This window comes from Maniola hyperantus, chromosome 20, assembly GCF_902806685.2.
Source record: "Maniola hyperantus chromosome 20, iAphHyp1.2, whole genome shotgun sequence".
NCBI classification, from domain to species: Eukaryota; Metazoa; Arthropoda; class Insecta; order Lepidoptera; family Nymphalidae; genus Maniola; species Maniola hyperantus.
The window spans coordinates 3188760-3204751 of record NC_048555.1 but is presented as its reverse complement, the minus strand read 5'-3'; the positions used below and the strand labels follow the sequence as shown (position 1 = coordinate 3204751).

Below are 15992 nucleotides of genomic sequence, written 5' to 3'. Positions count from 1 at the left end.
ATAACCCAACGAGTTGCGAAACTGAAGTGGCAATGGGCGGGTACATAATTCGAAGAACCGATAGTCGTGGCGTTGGGGACCCAAGGTGCTAGAATGGCGACGCATCGAAATGCGTAGGTAGCGTTGTTAAACCCCACTACAATGGACAAATGACATCAAAGGAGTCGCAACGAGCCGCTGCATTCAGATTTCAGGCGGCGCAAGACAGTGGCGTGTGGAAGTCACTACAAGAGACTTATGTCCAGCAGTGGATGTCTATCGGTTGATGACGGCTGTTTAATGTAGGTACTTGCAAGTGAGTGTAATATTCATAGTTCATATTCTAGTCATGAAAATGACAAAGAAATACCACCTACTCAAAACACATGCGTGAAAAATCATTATACAATAACATGCACATGTTCATTGTTTCCATATTTCATAGTTCATACACAGAAGAGGTATACGTAACGAAAGTGTTACTACGTGAGGTACTTTTCACCATTGCTATTGTACTGAAGACGCCACGGGCATCTCACGTATAGTTCGCGACAGGTCGACAGGCAATAGGGATGGGGATGCCCCGCACAGCCCTCGTGCTAACCAGGTGTGGTCTAAGATCCGTTATTAGAAATATATCTACCCTCATCTGTTCATTAATTGTGATAGAGAATTTATAGTAGATAATGTGTAAATTGATACATCGCACATGATGCATTGATACATTGCCTAAACCACGTGCCAATGATGTAAAAAAAAAATTTCATCAACTTCTCTTATGAGTTATTTATGGAAATCGAGCATCAACTGAAAGATTATACCCCAAGGAGTTGGTTGCCTAGTTTCCCCTCCGCGCAACTATGGGGTTGCCACTTGCCAACGGGTACAAACGGTTGTACAAACGGGTAAGTAAGCGACCTGTTGCGTACTATACCTACCTACGATCACAGATGTTGCTTAAAATGAATATACTTCTGCACAATTTAGACTTTCGAGAAAAGTGCCTACCTACTTCTTAACTAAAGCGAATCACTATCGACGAGTGATACAAAACCATAACCCATAAAAATGTAAATGGACTGCCCATATCAGTTTACGGATTTACTTATAGGGGAGTGAGTCTCCGTTCTGTTTACAAAGTAATAGGCTTTTTTACCAAGTTTATTGGGGCAGAACAAATATCGACACGGTGCAAAGCTATGAGGGAGAATTTAAGTCAGATCCGGCTTGCACGGTACAGGTGATTTTGCGATGATTTTTGTTGTCATAAAAGGCAAAGGCATATGCTAAACTACTGCTAAATAGATTTATTTTAAAGTGAGGGAATAGGAATATCATCCAAAGCTGTAAAATACAGCATTTCACTCCAACTTTATGTATATTACCACTAAACGCTCTTAAACTTCTGTCCTTTATATTTTAATCTTCAGCAGTATATGCATATGAATCGAATACTGGCAGATGCAGATGGCAATTCAAAAGTAGGTAAGTACACTTGTAAAAGTTTACTTGAATAAAAATATTGCTATACTATTCTATTCTAAAAAAAACTTTAGGTACAGAAGGCTCAACAGGTTACTGACCAATTGAATCCAATCTGGGTGCTGTATGAATTTTTAAGAGCAAAAGTCTTAATGAATTTTAATAAAGTTGTTCCAACTTACCGCAAAATAGAACATAGTGTAGGCAGAGAAGGAAGAGTGGCCACTGGGGAAAGAGAGTCGCATCTCTTTCATCAGCTTCTGTTCGGTGCCCAGGCATTCGAACTGTTCGATGTACCGCCACTTGTTGTCTGGCGATGTGCAGTCTATGTTTGGTTTACATACCTGTACACAAAGAAAACAAAATGACTCTGCTAATAGTGTAACCTACTCAGTTGTACACAAACTCTAAACTATAACGACAGGTCTAAAATTGCCATCTTTTACATAATGCTCTCGGCGGAAAAAGATAATACTAGAGTATTACTTATGTTTAACAGAATTAGTCGAGAAAAGACTGGCTTTTTTCGAAGATACCCACAGAAAAAAATCTAAAGCACATCATTCTCAGGACCTGTTTCACAACCACCACATAAACTTTATGTAACGGATAAATTTGACATTTTGACAGATTCCCAATACAAAAACTGTGACAAAATTGCGAAAAATGACAAATTTATTCGTTAGGTATAAAGTTTATCTGGAGGTTGTGAAATAGGCCCTTAGAATAAAACTAAAACATAGTTTTGTCACAGGCCAAAATGACACTAGAAATTAATAATGATGATCTCCATTTTGCAGTGTCAGGTTTTTATATACGACCTCATTCTATTATATTCTCAGTTACATACGATATATGACCCAGTTGCAGGTACTTAGGAAGTTAAGGAAAATGATAGTAGATAGTGTTAGAGGTAGTAGTTTAGTAGTGAAATCTAGGAATCATTAGGATGGTTGAAGATAAACAGAATTGTTTTCTAGAATAGCAATAGGTAGGTATTTGAATTAATACTCAAAAGGTAAAGATGACTAACCGTCGTACTCAGAGTCGCTAATCGTTACTTAAAGTCGTTGAGTTAAAACGAGCCAGATTTATGTAAGAGATATAGCTCTGTCTCGTTTTGACTAAACTTAAGTAACGATTAAGCTACTCTGAGAACGGCTGTAAGAGAGAAATTAAACAAACAACATCAACGATCTTTAATTGAACAACGTCATCATACAAATTAAATAAGCCAACCTTGGCACAAGCAAACCCTGTAATCAGCAAGTAATAATCAGTTCGTGATAAAATTATCAACTAGGTGGGTACTCAAGTAAATTGCTTATGCGACCACCAAGGGATTACGTCGAGTCGGAGATTTTCTTGAGCAATTTTCTTAAGTCGGCTTAGTTGAACCTACCTCTTATAAATAAATAAATAACTATCCACTAATGTACTAGAGCTAGAAGCTGTGGTAGCCTAGTGGTTAGGACGTCCGCCTTACAATCGGAGGTCGGGGGTTCGATCCCGGGCACGCACCTCTAACTTTTCGGAGTTATGTGCGTTTTTAAGTAATTAAAATATCACTTGCTTTAACGGTGAAGGAAAATATCGTGAGGAAACCTGCATGCCTGAGAGTTCTCCATAATGTTCTCAAAGGTGTGTGAAGTCTGCCAATCCGCACTTGGCCAGCGTGGTAGACTATGGCCAAAACCCTTCTCACTCTGAGAGGAGACCCGTGTTCTGTAGTGAGCCGGCGATGGGTTGATCATGATGATGAATGTACTAGAGAGCGGTGATAGACTTGTGGTTAGATGACTGCCTTCTATTCGGGGTGTTGAGGGTTCGATCTCGGGCACGTACCTCTAACTTTTCGGAGTTATGTGCGTTTTAAACAATAAAATATCACTTAGTATGAATTATAAATACTATCTGTCCCGGCTTACTCACGTGTGTAGTCGACGTTAGCCCGACTAGTTTCGAACCCATCCGGGGTCGTTTTTCAAGGGAGTCCGTCCGCGCACGCGCCGCGGTTTTGACTCCCTTGAAAAAGGACCCCGGATGGGTTCGAAACTAGTCGGGCTAACGTCGACTACACACGTGAGTAAGCCGGGACAGATAGTATTTATAATGGAAATCACTCACGGTAGTTTAAACGCTAAAATAGTATGAATTACTTTGTAAAAAATGTATTCATTACCTAATCGTTACTTACTAACGATTAATGAATAATGATCACACCTATAGTGATTATACTGATAGCTTAGCGGCATACCAAAGCGATTTATCCTATAATCATATTTATAGGAATAGTTTGACGATGGCCTCTTCGTACATGTAAAACTTCAATCATTATTTTCTTCAACAGGAACGTAAACAATAACATTTCCAGTTGAGCAGGCTCTTAACCAGTCAATATGCTTTGAGTGATTGCCTTCCCGCCGCGGGACACCGCCTGCTCGACACGCTAACGTCTTTTCTGCAATCACCTCGTCCAGCCTTGCAAAATACTAAAATATTTTAATCAAGTAGGTTCTTCTCAAAATGAATAATTATCGATAACAAATTATCGTACATAGTAATTACCTACTTATTTATAAAACAGCGCTTATAAAAGTAAACATACAATGTAGTTTCTCTTTTGCATCAAAAAAGAAACAAAAGTTCTTTTAAGGCTACCAGCTTTTTTCATCTTAAATATTAATCATACCATTGTTTACATGCCCCATGTTATTATGGTTATTATACAATCTCGTCAAAGTATCGACTATAAAGAGGGTAACAATACTGCACAATTTAATCGGGACAGTCCTAGTTTAAAACAAATTTTATACAGACAAGTCAAGGACTTATACAAGCTAGGAAATTGAAGCTAGGATCGTATTAACTATTCCTAGCTTCAATTTCTAAACCTAAAGAAACAGTTTTGAGACGCATTTAACTCTGCCTATACCTATCACTAGCCCCACAATTTAATTTAAATTGTGGTTTCAAAATCATTAAAGATTCATTATGAGAAATGTTTAGAAAACAGTTCTAAGTTCGAACACTTCACAAGAATGTAATAGATTTAACTGTAAAGTCATAAAAAGGCATGCCGTACTATTGGAGAGCTGTAGGATATTTTGCATAATTTCAGGTAGGACTTAGTCTGCGGCCCAGCTGGGAGGAGGTGCGTCATTGCGGGGCGGGCAGCGGGCGCGATGCCGCTCGGCACCCGCTCGCGATTAGGGCACGTCCGCGCGTCTTCCTTCCAATTTCTTGTAAATAATAAGAGTGCGTCTTCCTCCCAATTTCTTGTAAATATAAAGAGTTTGTACTACACGCTGGCCGCCCCATAGGACGCACCCGCTCCCACCTGGGCCGCAAATAAATTCAGCCGTAAAGATTCCTGTACCGCTACCAAAAATCGTGGTAAACCCACCCATACGTCCATCATCCTATCATTCCGTCGTATCGAGAACAAGTTTTATATTCACGATAATCGTCTTTTTATACCGAAATTGGCTGTTTTTACGATATGTTGCCTTTATAAAGTGGGAAAATGTTTATTTTTCGCGTTTTGCATACTAAACCGGTGTAATTTAGCAATTACGTGCCTCGTGAGCCGGAGGCACGTAGTTTCTTATGGTATAATCGAGTAGCTTTCTGTAAGTTATTTATTGAAAATCTTCGAGGGCTTATTTATAAATCAAAAAGTTGCTTCAAAAACAGGTCGCATTTATAATAAGGGTAGGTAGTTATTGGTTTAAAAAAACATTTTTATTCTACGTAACAGGTGCTCATACAATATCTCTGGTTTCAGCTGAACATTGATATGTCAGTCAGCCAGTTTCTTGTATATCAACTAGCTTATGCTTGCGATTTCGTCCACGTGGACTACATCAATTTCAAACCCTTATTTTACCCCCTTAGATTTTCAAAAATCATTTCTTAGCAGATGTCTACGTCATAATAGCCATCTGCATGCCAAATTTCAGCCCGATCCATCCAGCTTTGCATTGAATCGTTGATAGATCAGTCAGTCAGTCAGTCACTTTTTCCTTTTATTTATTTAGATAGCGAAATTTAGCCCAATATGTGATGTCAACTCACTAGAAAATTGCCAGGTCAACCTGTCGCGAACAGTATCTACAATGCATTTCGAGAAACTTAAAAACATTTTGTTACTGTTCAACATATTAAGGTTAAGTAACTGTTATAATTTAAAGTCACAAGAAATACCAACCAAGAAGCAAAACAATACCTCTATAAATTATAGGAAATAACTTCATAATGAATTCTGTACATCACACCGTATTTATTGGTGATTACTCACGACCCTTTACTACGGCTGTTGAATTTAATGAACCGTAGAAATATACCACACAACTCAATTTAAATTTCTAGGTATATCCACATTGATAAATACTACATCTTTTTGTATGCTTTCGTACGTACCCATGTACCTATTTCTTTTTTTGGTAAAGAATTATATGCATAAGGCCATAATTTTTTATTACGACGCAAAAGCAAGGTTTGTGGGTTATTCAGATTAAACCAAGTTGCTTTTGAAAATATGAAAAATCACAAATCCGAACATTTTAGAAATGAAACGTTCAAGTTCTGGTCAACTTCACAAATAGTGAAAAACAATTATGAATTTCAGCGGTACATATTATAGCAATGTGCCAATGACAGGGCAGTCAAATGGATAATCCCTGGTTAAATATCGGGGGTATTGTAAATTGTATAATTTTTTTTTGTATATTTTGTTATATTCATCGACGGACGTCATTGAGTTTGACACAATAATAAATAACAAAAAAAATATATATTACTCGATTCGTAAAATATATTATTCGATAATGAAGGGTACCGAAAAATTAGATGTTGCCAAGTGACTTCAAACTCTCGCCACATTTTCTGAATCGCGCTAATGAAATTTTATCTCATCATTTATTTAGCGATATGACCGCCTCTTTGTACCTACTTTTTAAGATTTCTTTTTGTAACATGTCATTTGTGTTTTTGTGGTGCGATAAAGTATAGACATACATACATACATACATCATCAATCATCATTATCAACCGATAGACGTCTACTGCTGGACATAGGTCTCTTGTAGGGACTTCCACACGCCACAGTCTTGCACCGCCTGAATCTAACGGCTCACTGTGACTCGCCTGATGTCGTCCATCCACCTAGTAGGTATCTACGGAGCACTATATATAAGTTCCAAGATACTAACATATGAAATAAATCACATAACTATGTAAAATCTTTATATATAAAATTCAAAGTCCTAGCAGACTGACTGACAGACCTAAACCACTGGTTGGAGGATGTGTTCTTTGTAAAGAGTAGATATCCACTAAGAAAGGATTTTTTGCCCCTAAGTGGATTAAATGGGGGATGGAAGTTTGTATGAAAGTCCGTCATTTTTAAAGGCGATGATAATTGGTATTTAAGCTCTCGGTTAAAAAAAATACGTTATTCAGGATTTTTGGAAATTCAACCCCCACGTCAATTTTTCTGAATCCCACCCGAGCGAAGCCGGGGCAGATTAGCTAGTAAATAAATAAATTGGTTAAATATACTAGATCGCGAATTAAGAATTAACACTGACAAGACAATGCTTGTCTCGTCAGAAATACAAAACGCTGCGTGTAAGAATTTTAACAAAACAATGGAATCCCTGATTGCCTGATCTTGCCAGCACGACTTGATTGTTGGCTATTTTTACATAAAGTCTGCGTCTAGTCTTTATTACCTTATTTACTTGCTTTGCATTCTTAGCGATTTTACTTAGTACTTACTCGTAATTGCGTGTGCTAAAGTAGTGCTTGGCAGTTAATTGCCAGTCGATAAGTTTAGCTACACTAGTTTCCAAAACTTTTCTTTTTAATTGAGTAATCCTAATTTATAACTTCAGATTTGAAGAAACTGCCAAGTTTTGGCAAAAATAAAAATGCTATAAACCATACCCTATCCCGTTGAATTTTTTTGCTGTTGGAACTAGTGACTAGTGAAACGTTAACTTGCAAATTTTAAAAGCTTTGTCTATTGAATTAACTACTGTGATAAATATAATAAATTCCACCACGAATAAACTGAAATTGAGACGAGAGAACTTCCTTTATTTAAGAGAAAATTGAAAAAACTACTGTTAGAAACGACATATTACTCGATTGATGATAACCTTTTAGAAAAGTTTTAATTTTATTTTAATTTTTGACATTTGTAATACTATTTATTATTTTATTTTTTTGTGACTGGGTATTTGATGTGACTAATTTTATCAAAACTATGTACACGTTGTTAGGTATGCCTATCATAACATATTGCATGCTAATATGCAGAGTTTGGCTGTACCTTTTTGTTTGGCTGTAACATCTCTACTGTTTACCCAGATTAGCAATAAAGAAATTTGTATTGTATTTGAAATAACATCCAATTAAATTCGAATATGTCGTAAATCAGCAATAACCCGTCAGCTATTATAGAGTTCTACCACAAACAGAATAACTCTCGGAAAACAGACGCATATTAAACGTAAGCCAATAAACAATAACAAAAGCATAAAGTCTATGGACTAGGCGTAAAATTATGCAAATATTATAGCAGCTATAACGAACCGTGTTATTTCACAGCTTGAATTGCCTCGAGCTTTGACAGTTCATAGAATTGCGCGCAAAGCTTGCATGATGCTGTACGCTATTTCACACATTGGGTATTTTACTATGGAACTAGGTACAGTACGCGCCAGAAAGCAGTGTACATCGACCTTTAGGATGACATTTCGGCTTTGTAGAGCGTTGTGTCTGTCACTCATACCTACTCGTATATGTCGTTGAGACCGACAAAACGTCAAACTACAACAACTCTACAAATTCGCTATCTCCTTCTATCTTCTGTGCTAATTTGACTTTATTAATCTCATCGAGGTAATCCAGAGATATTTCTGCATCGTAGTCTTTTTTATTTAATAGACTAGGGCTTGGCTGCAATCAGACTTGCTGGCAAGTGATGATCGCGCTTGCCTAGAGATGCCTATTCACTCTTGTAGTCTTCATTATTGAGGGCCGTAAGAATTTCCATGTATCACGTAGGTAACTAGCTGATTATTATTAGCTATAGGTATTTAAAAATCCCGTAGGAAATCTAAATTTTTCGGGTCAAAAATATCCTATGCCACAAAAATCACGCAATTAAAGGACAAACAAACAAACAATGGGGAAGTACCCTATAGGTTTTGTTTCCCTTGAATTGACAGACAGATAGACAATGAACTGATCCTATAACTAATGAACTATTCCTAGTTTAGGGGGTCAGGATTCTAGAGAAATAACCTGTACCGAGTTATTAAATAAATAAATTAGTTAATTATAAGGGTTCCTTTTCCTTTTTGAAGTATGGAACCCTAAAAATTATTTTAAATGAATATTTTATAGTTAGCTAAGTGATGCTGCATCTAAGATAATAATCATACTCTTACAAGATTTATTGTATATGGTAGAAAATGGTAATGACGAGAAGACGGCGCGATGGCACTGTAGAAATATAGCACTTACGACAAACACTGTAATTTGTGGCTGGAGCCCCCGGGGCTCCGCTTTAGCACTTCATAGAAATTGCATTTACTAAGCTTCTTATTTATTGAACACTATATGTACAATAAAGCTGTGATAGCCTAGTGGATAAGACGTCCGCCTTCTAATCGGAGGTAGGGGGTTTGATCCCGGGCACGCACCTCGAACTTTTCGGAGTTATGTGCGTTTTAAGACGGAGGCCTCGGCCGTGGCTAGTTACCACCCTACCGGCAAAGCCGTGCCGCCAAGCAATTTAGCGTTCCGGTACGATGCCGTGTAGAAACCAAAGGTGTATAGGTTTAATAAAAACTGCCATACTTCTTTCAGTTTAGTCCGCTCCCACCTTAGGGTGCATCGTCACTTCCCATCAGGTGAGATTGCTGTCAAAGGCTAACTTGTATCTGAATAAAATAAAAAAAAAACAGACGGACAGACAGACAAGAATGTGATCCTATAAGGGTTCCTTTTTTCATTTTGAGGTACGGAACCCTAAAAAGTCAAAACAAGATAATATTAATACCTCCAATTTGCATATTCATTACATAAAGTGCAATTGCTTTAAATGCAGTCGTATGAAAGTTATCAATTTCATATCCTGTATCATTATTACGCCTATTAAACTAATGTGCGATTGCATCTTCCCACTTGTCTGAAATACGATTGCTTTGATGTTAGCGATATTGGTTCTTATGCCTCCGGCCACCTGCTTCAAATGCATGGGGTTTCACTGAATGTAATGTAAGGTAATGATAATCTTTTATTTTATGTTTATTCGAGGGTGCTAATTTAATAGAGCCTCGATAGATCAACCGTTGCACTATTGTCGTATAGGTACCTACTCCTAGCACAAGCTTTACGCTTAATTGGAGGGGAAAGGGGGATATTAGTCAATTAACTTGGCTAATATTCTTTAAAAAAACCGGCCAAGTGCGAGTCAGGCTCGCGCAACGAGGGTTCCGTACTACAGTCGTATTTTTTCGACATTTTGCAAGATAATTCAAAAACTATGATTCATAAAAATCTGTTTTAGAATCCACAGGTGAAGCCCTTTCATATAGTTATCTTACTTCGAAAATTGAAAATCCTAATTATTAGTTTATGACCACAATTTAATTTTTTTGTGTGATATAACCACAAATTCACGGTTTTCAAATTTTCCCCTAATGTCAGCTACAAGACCTACCTACATGCCAAATTTCATGATTCTAGGTCAACGGAAAGTAACCTGTAGGTTTCTTGACAGACAGACAGACAACAAAGTGATCCTATAAGGGTTCTGTTTTTCCTTTTGAGGTACGGAACCCTAAAAAACTAGCTTCAATTGTCCCACGATTGAGATCTTTCCGATACTAATATCACTGCCCATCCATACTTCCCGTCCATACTAATATTATATGTAAATGCGAAAGTGTGTCTATCTGTCTGGTAGCTTTTCACGGACCATCCGTTCAACCGATTTTGACGAAATTTGGTACAGAGATAGCTTGCATCACGGGGAAGGACATAGGCCACTTTTTATCCCGGAAAATCAAAGAGTTCCCACGGGATTTTTAAAACCTAAATGCAGGCAGATGAAGTCACGGACATCTTCTTGTATATTTTAAGGTCCATAGTCACGGAACACCTACATCACCTCAGCTAAGTATTACACAAAAGAAAGATAGAGGAAGTAGTAAACAGTTTAGCCACCTGCCTGACTTAAGGCAACACAATGGCTGAGAGACTTATACGGGGCTGAACGAGTGATAACTGCAAATAAATGGCTGCAAGCGAAGCCTGCTTGAAAGGCCTTATTGACTGACGGCGTTACAGACGTAGGCCTATACGCCTTCTCAAGACGATATTAGCATCTTTATGCGTGAGGTAGCAACTGTGTGAGCAATCAAGCTCCTTTTCACACTTTGCGGTTACCTGGCAGGTCGGCGCCGGAATTGTACCAGGCGCCAAAGAGTATGGGCTTTTTGAACTTTGTCACTTTCTACACAAGGTCGAAAAACCAGAGTAATTCCCGCTCAGATTTATTGAGCAGGCGCTTCAAGCTTGTGGCAAACAACAAACAGCAAGCATCGGCAAACACAGATGTCTTGCCTGCCAATCGGAACGCTTCAAAGCGTTGGCAAGCATATGCAAGCGCTTCCACACGCTTGCTGTTTGTCACAAGCATGTGGATCAGCTGCGCAATTGCGGTAGTATGACAGCTACAATGTCACGATCGCAAAAACCTCTGATTAGTTGACGCTCGCTCACTATTGGCTACAATGCATTGTTGCAACATATTCAGCCAATCACAATAATTGAGATTGTAATAATGATTGATGCAGGTTTTACGAAATCGACCTACCGGCATCACGTATGACTAGTGGTTGGAGCGGAATTTAGGTCTCAATTTCCTATTCCTTCACCCATGTTTGATTGTAATCCGTTTTTGATTTGTTCGGCTTGCCACGTGCGAAATTGTTTAGACTTCTTGCACGTCTCAGTAAACCTACGTGCTACTTACAATCCTGTGTAATCTTACACCAAAATTATTTAGGTCACGAAACTCACGAAATGCATAATATTTCGTTTTGTTTGTAAAATAGGTTATATTATATTATATTATTATAATATTTATAAGCGAGGATGACCTCTATAGTGTTACGAATACGACTTGCGATGCCAATATTAATTTACTTTGAACCAGTAGGTCGATTCCGGGAAACCTGCATCAATCATTATTACAATCGCAACTGATGTGATTGGCTGAATGTATGGTATTTTTGTTGCAACGATGCATTGTGGCCAATAGTGAGCGCGCGCCAACCAATCAGAGGTGATTGCGATCGTGACGAATTAAAAAAAATTCAGCTGTCACTCTACCGCAATCGAGCAACAGGAATTGAACTGTGAATTTTTAAAAATTCGATACATGTTAGGTTTTTGACAGCTGTGACTATACAGTAAAAGATAAAAGCGGGCCCATATAGGGTGTGATATGAGTTTCTATACGTAAACGCCTAATCGCTTCGCAGCACGGTTTTTACGGCAGGGTGATATTTGATAACTAGCTACGGCGAAACCTGGGTTTCTCTATACTGGACGCTTTATAACTTAGTGATCATAACTGAATGAAAGCCAGCAAGCTCATTTGATATTTAGTTTTAATCTATTGAAGGCTTGCTACGAAATAATATTTTTATATCGTTCAGTGTTTGACGGAGAATCGAGAAGATCAAGATTGAAATGACTAAACTGCTATCCCATTTCTGATGACGGAGCATCAGTAAGATGATGATGATTAGGATTGAAGACAGAACTACTAAAAGTAAATGGCATATTGTTGTCGCACTTGTAGTTGCCGCCTTTTGAACGGAAGTTACGTGATCTGTTGCGGGGAAGCCATCTTGAGTCGATTTGTATAAATGCGGGTAGTTGGTGGTTTTTAAGCGAGTCTCGTTCCGACTCGAGACTCGGCCGACTATTAAATACTTTATGTGTTTAGGTCGCCATTTTGATTGAGTGGCAACCACTCAATCAAAATGGCAATTATTGTGCCCTAGTCGAGTTAGTATTGCAATTAGGTTATTATAAAAGGTAAAACTCTCGATAAGCCTCTGCGCGTTGTAATTGATATTTAATTTCACTTCTGGTATGTTTACAATATTTATAGGCTCTTTAGTCTTCGGAAACGTGACGTGGGTGTAGTACTCTCGTACGCGTCTCAAATTGAGTGTGACGGGTGCATTGCGCTATTAGACACGCTTGTGTCTGAAACGTTGTAAGAACTAAATGCGCGTGTTATGTTCTGTGACCTAGATGTTGTGTGACTTGATAGAAACTTATTAGATGGTTTACTAAACTTAGGTAAATATGCAGGCACTCAAAAATGTGTCCTAACTAGATCATAGCTATTTTATAAAAACCTCAATACCTAGTTCAACGGAGGAAAAATTTGAGAGTTCTGTTTTGAAAAATTCTCATGTTTTTGGCAATAGATTGTAGAGAAGACGGCAGATTTAGCTTGTCTACTTTTATATTCTTAGAAAGACAAGAGGTTTTTTTCGTGAATCGAACCTAGGAAACTCTAAGAACCTCTTGCTTGCTTGCAAAGTCAGCCTTATCATTTTGATAATAGCGTTTCATTGTAATATCATGTTAAGTATACCTAGTAATAATTATTTATTTTTTTGGGTTAAAAACCTAACTTCTTAGTTTATATTATACTTATTTTTAAATGACTTCCAAAAATGACGTTCTCAATTCGGTAGGGTTTTTTTAACCAAGTTCAATAAAGGAGGTTATCTATTTATGTAACACTAGATGTTGCCCGCGACTTCGTCCGCGTGGATTTAAATTTTTAAAAATCCCGTGGGAACTCTTTGATTTTCCGGCATAGAAATACCAATGTCCGTCCCGAGATGTAAGCTAGCTCTGTACCAAATTTCATTATAATCGGTTAAATTGTTGGGGCGTGAAAAGCTAGCAGACATAAACACACTTTCGCACTTATAATATTAGTATTGCACACAACACATTACAATACAATTGAACAAGAGTTCTCACTGCAGTTATGAGTATAAAACAAACACTTTCCCACTCGAGAGATACATAATCACGGCCAATTGTCGTCAATAAAAAGTTCCAGCGACAACAATCACTCCTTCAATCAGAACAGATGCAGCTGTTTACACTTTTCGATGCAACACTATTGGGTTTCATTTTGTTTTTCTTAGCGTATTACTTATTAAAGTAGGAACTTCCTACATATGTACAAGCCAGCATACGTACTGGAATATTACAATTCTTTAAAAATATTAAAATTATTTTAGCGTTTAAACTATCGTGAGTGATTTCCATTATACATATAAAATATCTCTCACCCGGCTATACTCACGTGTTTAGTCGACGTTAGCCCGACTAGTTTCGAATCCATCCAGGGTCCTTTTTCAAAGGGAGTCAGTTCGCGTACGCGTCGCAGTACATTACTTTTGGCCGCGTACTGTACGTAGTTCGTACTTGTACTCGTACGTACCTAAACTGGCACGATATTAATTAATATTGCTGTACTTTACTATCGTACCCAACACACCGCCAGTCTTCACCCCTTTGACACGGAACTTTTGTTTTTCTTATTCTCTGTAGGTGCATTTTCAAACTTCGAAACCACCGTATTTCATTTAATAATCTCTACTTCTTTATTTTTACCATGAAAGGAAGATGTTTTAATCTCAAGGAAACTTGTCGAGCGTTAAAAAAATAAGCAAGCGTAAAAGCTTTTTATTGGACCAGTAATCCCATACTAAGCCGTGACACTATGGACCTATGGAACACCTATGAAATAAAGACAGCTCGGCTACCATTCATAAGTAGGTGAATTGTTGGGATTATAAACGCCCGAAAAGGTAAGAAACTTTGAAAAAGTAGAGTTCTTTTTTGATGCGAGACGTGTAAGGGGTCACGGTAAACTGGTCGACAAAGGAGGTCAAAATAGGGGCGCGCATCAATGCAAAGGTTTTAAGCTCCCTTCACACGACGCGTGATCAAAATTGACCCCAATCGCTCAGTACATATTTGTTTCCCGCTGGTATACCTACTCACATCACAGTGGAACCGATTTACTTGTACAGTCGAGGAATTAAGTTCTTTTTCGTTTAGTTAGGATTAGTTTACTGTTGTGCGTCATGTGAGTACATAGTTTTGTTGTAGGCTATTGTATTGGTACTTGGTACGCCTAATGCTAAAAAACGAAATTCTACGAACTCTCTTAATACACTGGCAGATTTGTAGGTATATGATTATACAGGGTGTAACCAGAACGCTAGCAAAAACTTAGCGTTATTGTTATACTACCTAAACACAATCCAATACCAAAAACCATTTGCCTCGTTTTGTACTTTTAGTGATTTAAATTTTTTTTAACCCGCAATGTAGAGTGCAAAACTCGGGTCAATGCTCCGCCTACGACGCGGCATTGACTGCGAGTGACCTACTTTCTCAACGTTCATTGACCTCTAGCCTCAGTCAGATGTTTTATTTATCGTAAACTTTTACAACCTATAGCATTTTTAATAGTTTTTTTCGCGTTTTTTGTGGCATCATCAGTACTATCATCTGTCTTCGTTTTTGTCAGCGTTCTGATTACACCCTGTACTTTGAAAGTTTCAGAAGGTGTCATTTTTACTATTTTTTTATTTTATTTATTATAGGCCCACGCTTGACCACGATCACACCTGATGGAAGCTGACTCTTGTTTTAAAGATACTCGGATTGTAATTGGTAGGAAACACAGACTTGTTGTTGTCAACGTGGATCATGATAACACGTCACGCTTACGAAAACGGCCTGTAGGGCGATTGTCTAAAACATGCATCAATCATTATTACAATCTCAATTGTTCTGATTGGCTGAATTTGTGCGATTCTTGTTGCAACAATGCATTGTAGCCAATAATGAGCGAGCGTTAACCAATCAGAGATTATTGCGATCGTGACATTGTAGCTGTCATGCTCCCGCAATCGCGCAGCTGGTGTACGTGGAGTTCTAGCCGCGACGTCGCGCGGCGGTAAATTTGCCGCGACGTCGCGCGGCGGTAAATTTACCGCGCCGTGTAAACAACCTTTAAAATGATAATCGTAGGGGCATTGGATATGTCATAAGTTTTAATTAGAATGGGACATTAGGTCGGCGCTGTCAAAGACGAAATGAACGGGAGTCAGGACGAGGGAGGCGATTCAATAAATGTTGTCCGTGTAATTGATTGTGTTAACGCGATGGGAATCGTTGCATTCGATATTATTGGTGATATACTGTATTCTAATGACACAGCATGAGTTGTCACGCACATTATAATCAGTCTTTATAAACGCCGCGCCTTTTTTGTATTGCTTTTTTATGCGTTCTGAAGTTTCTCTGTATTATAAATTCACAACTACAATTATCTACATAATATATTTTTTACTTATCTACTTTAATATCACTTACTAGCTTATGCTCGCGAC

General features: G+C 38.1%; 4 protein-coding genes across 4 annotated transcripts in view; 2 read left to right on the top strand and 2 right to left on the bottom strand.

Annotated features, from left to right (window-relative positions):
* Nucleotides 1-15992, bottom strand: part of LOC117991552 (putative phosphatidate phosphatase) — a 362451-nt gene that overhangs the window by 16352 nt on the left and 330107 nt on the right. The window lies entirely within an intron of this gene.
* Nucleotides 1-15992, top strand: part of LOC117991780 (mitochondrial potassium channel ATP-binding subunit) — a 325288-nt gene that overhangs the window by 134125 nt on the left and 175171 nt on the right. The gene's annotated exons all lie outside the window — the stretch shown is intronic.
* Nucleotides 1-15992, top strand: part of LOC117992053 (dystrophin-like) — a 248937-nt gene that overhangs the window by 130237 nt on the left and 102708 nt on the right. The window lies entirely within an intron of this gene.
* LOC117991549 (putative phosphatidate phosphatase) overlaps nt 1-15992 on the bottom strand; it is a 105595-nt gene that overhangs the window by 1970 nt on the left and 87633 nt on the right. The window contains exon 4 of the mRNA XM_034979143.2: nt 1644-1805. Within this exon, the coding sequence (XP_034835034.1) occupies nt 1644-1805 (162 nt within the window). The remainder of the gene's footprint in view (nt 1-1643; nt 1806-15992) is intronic.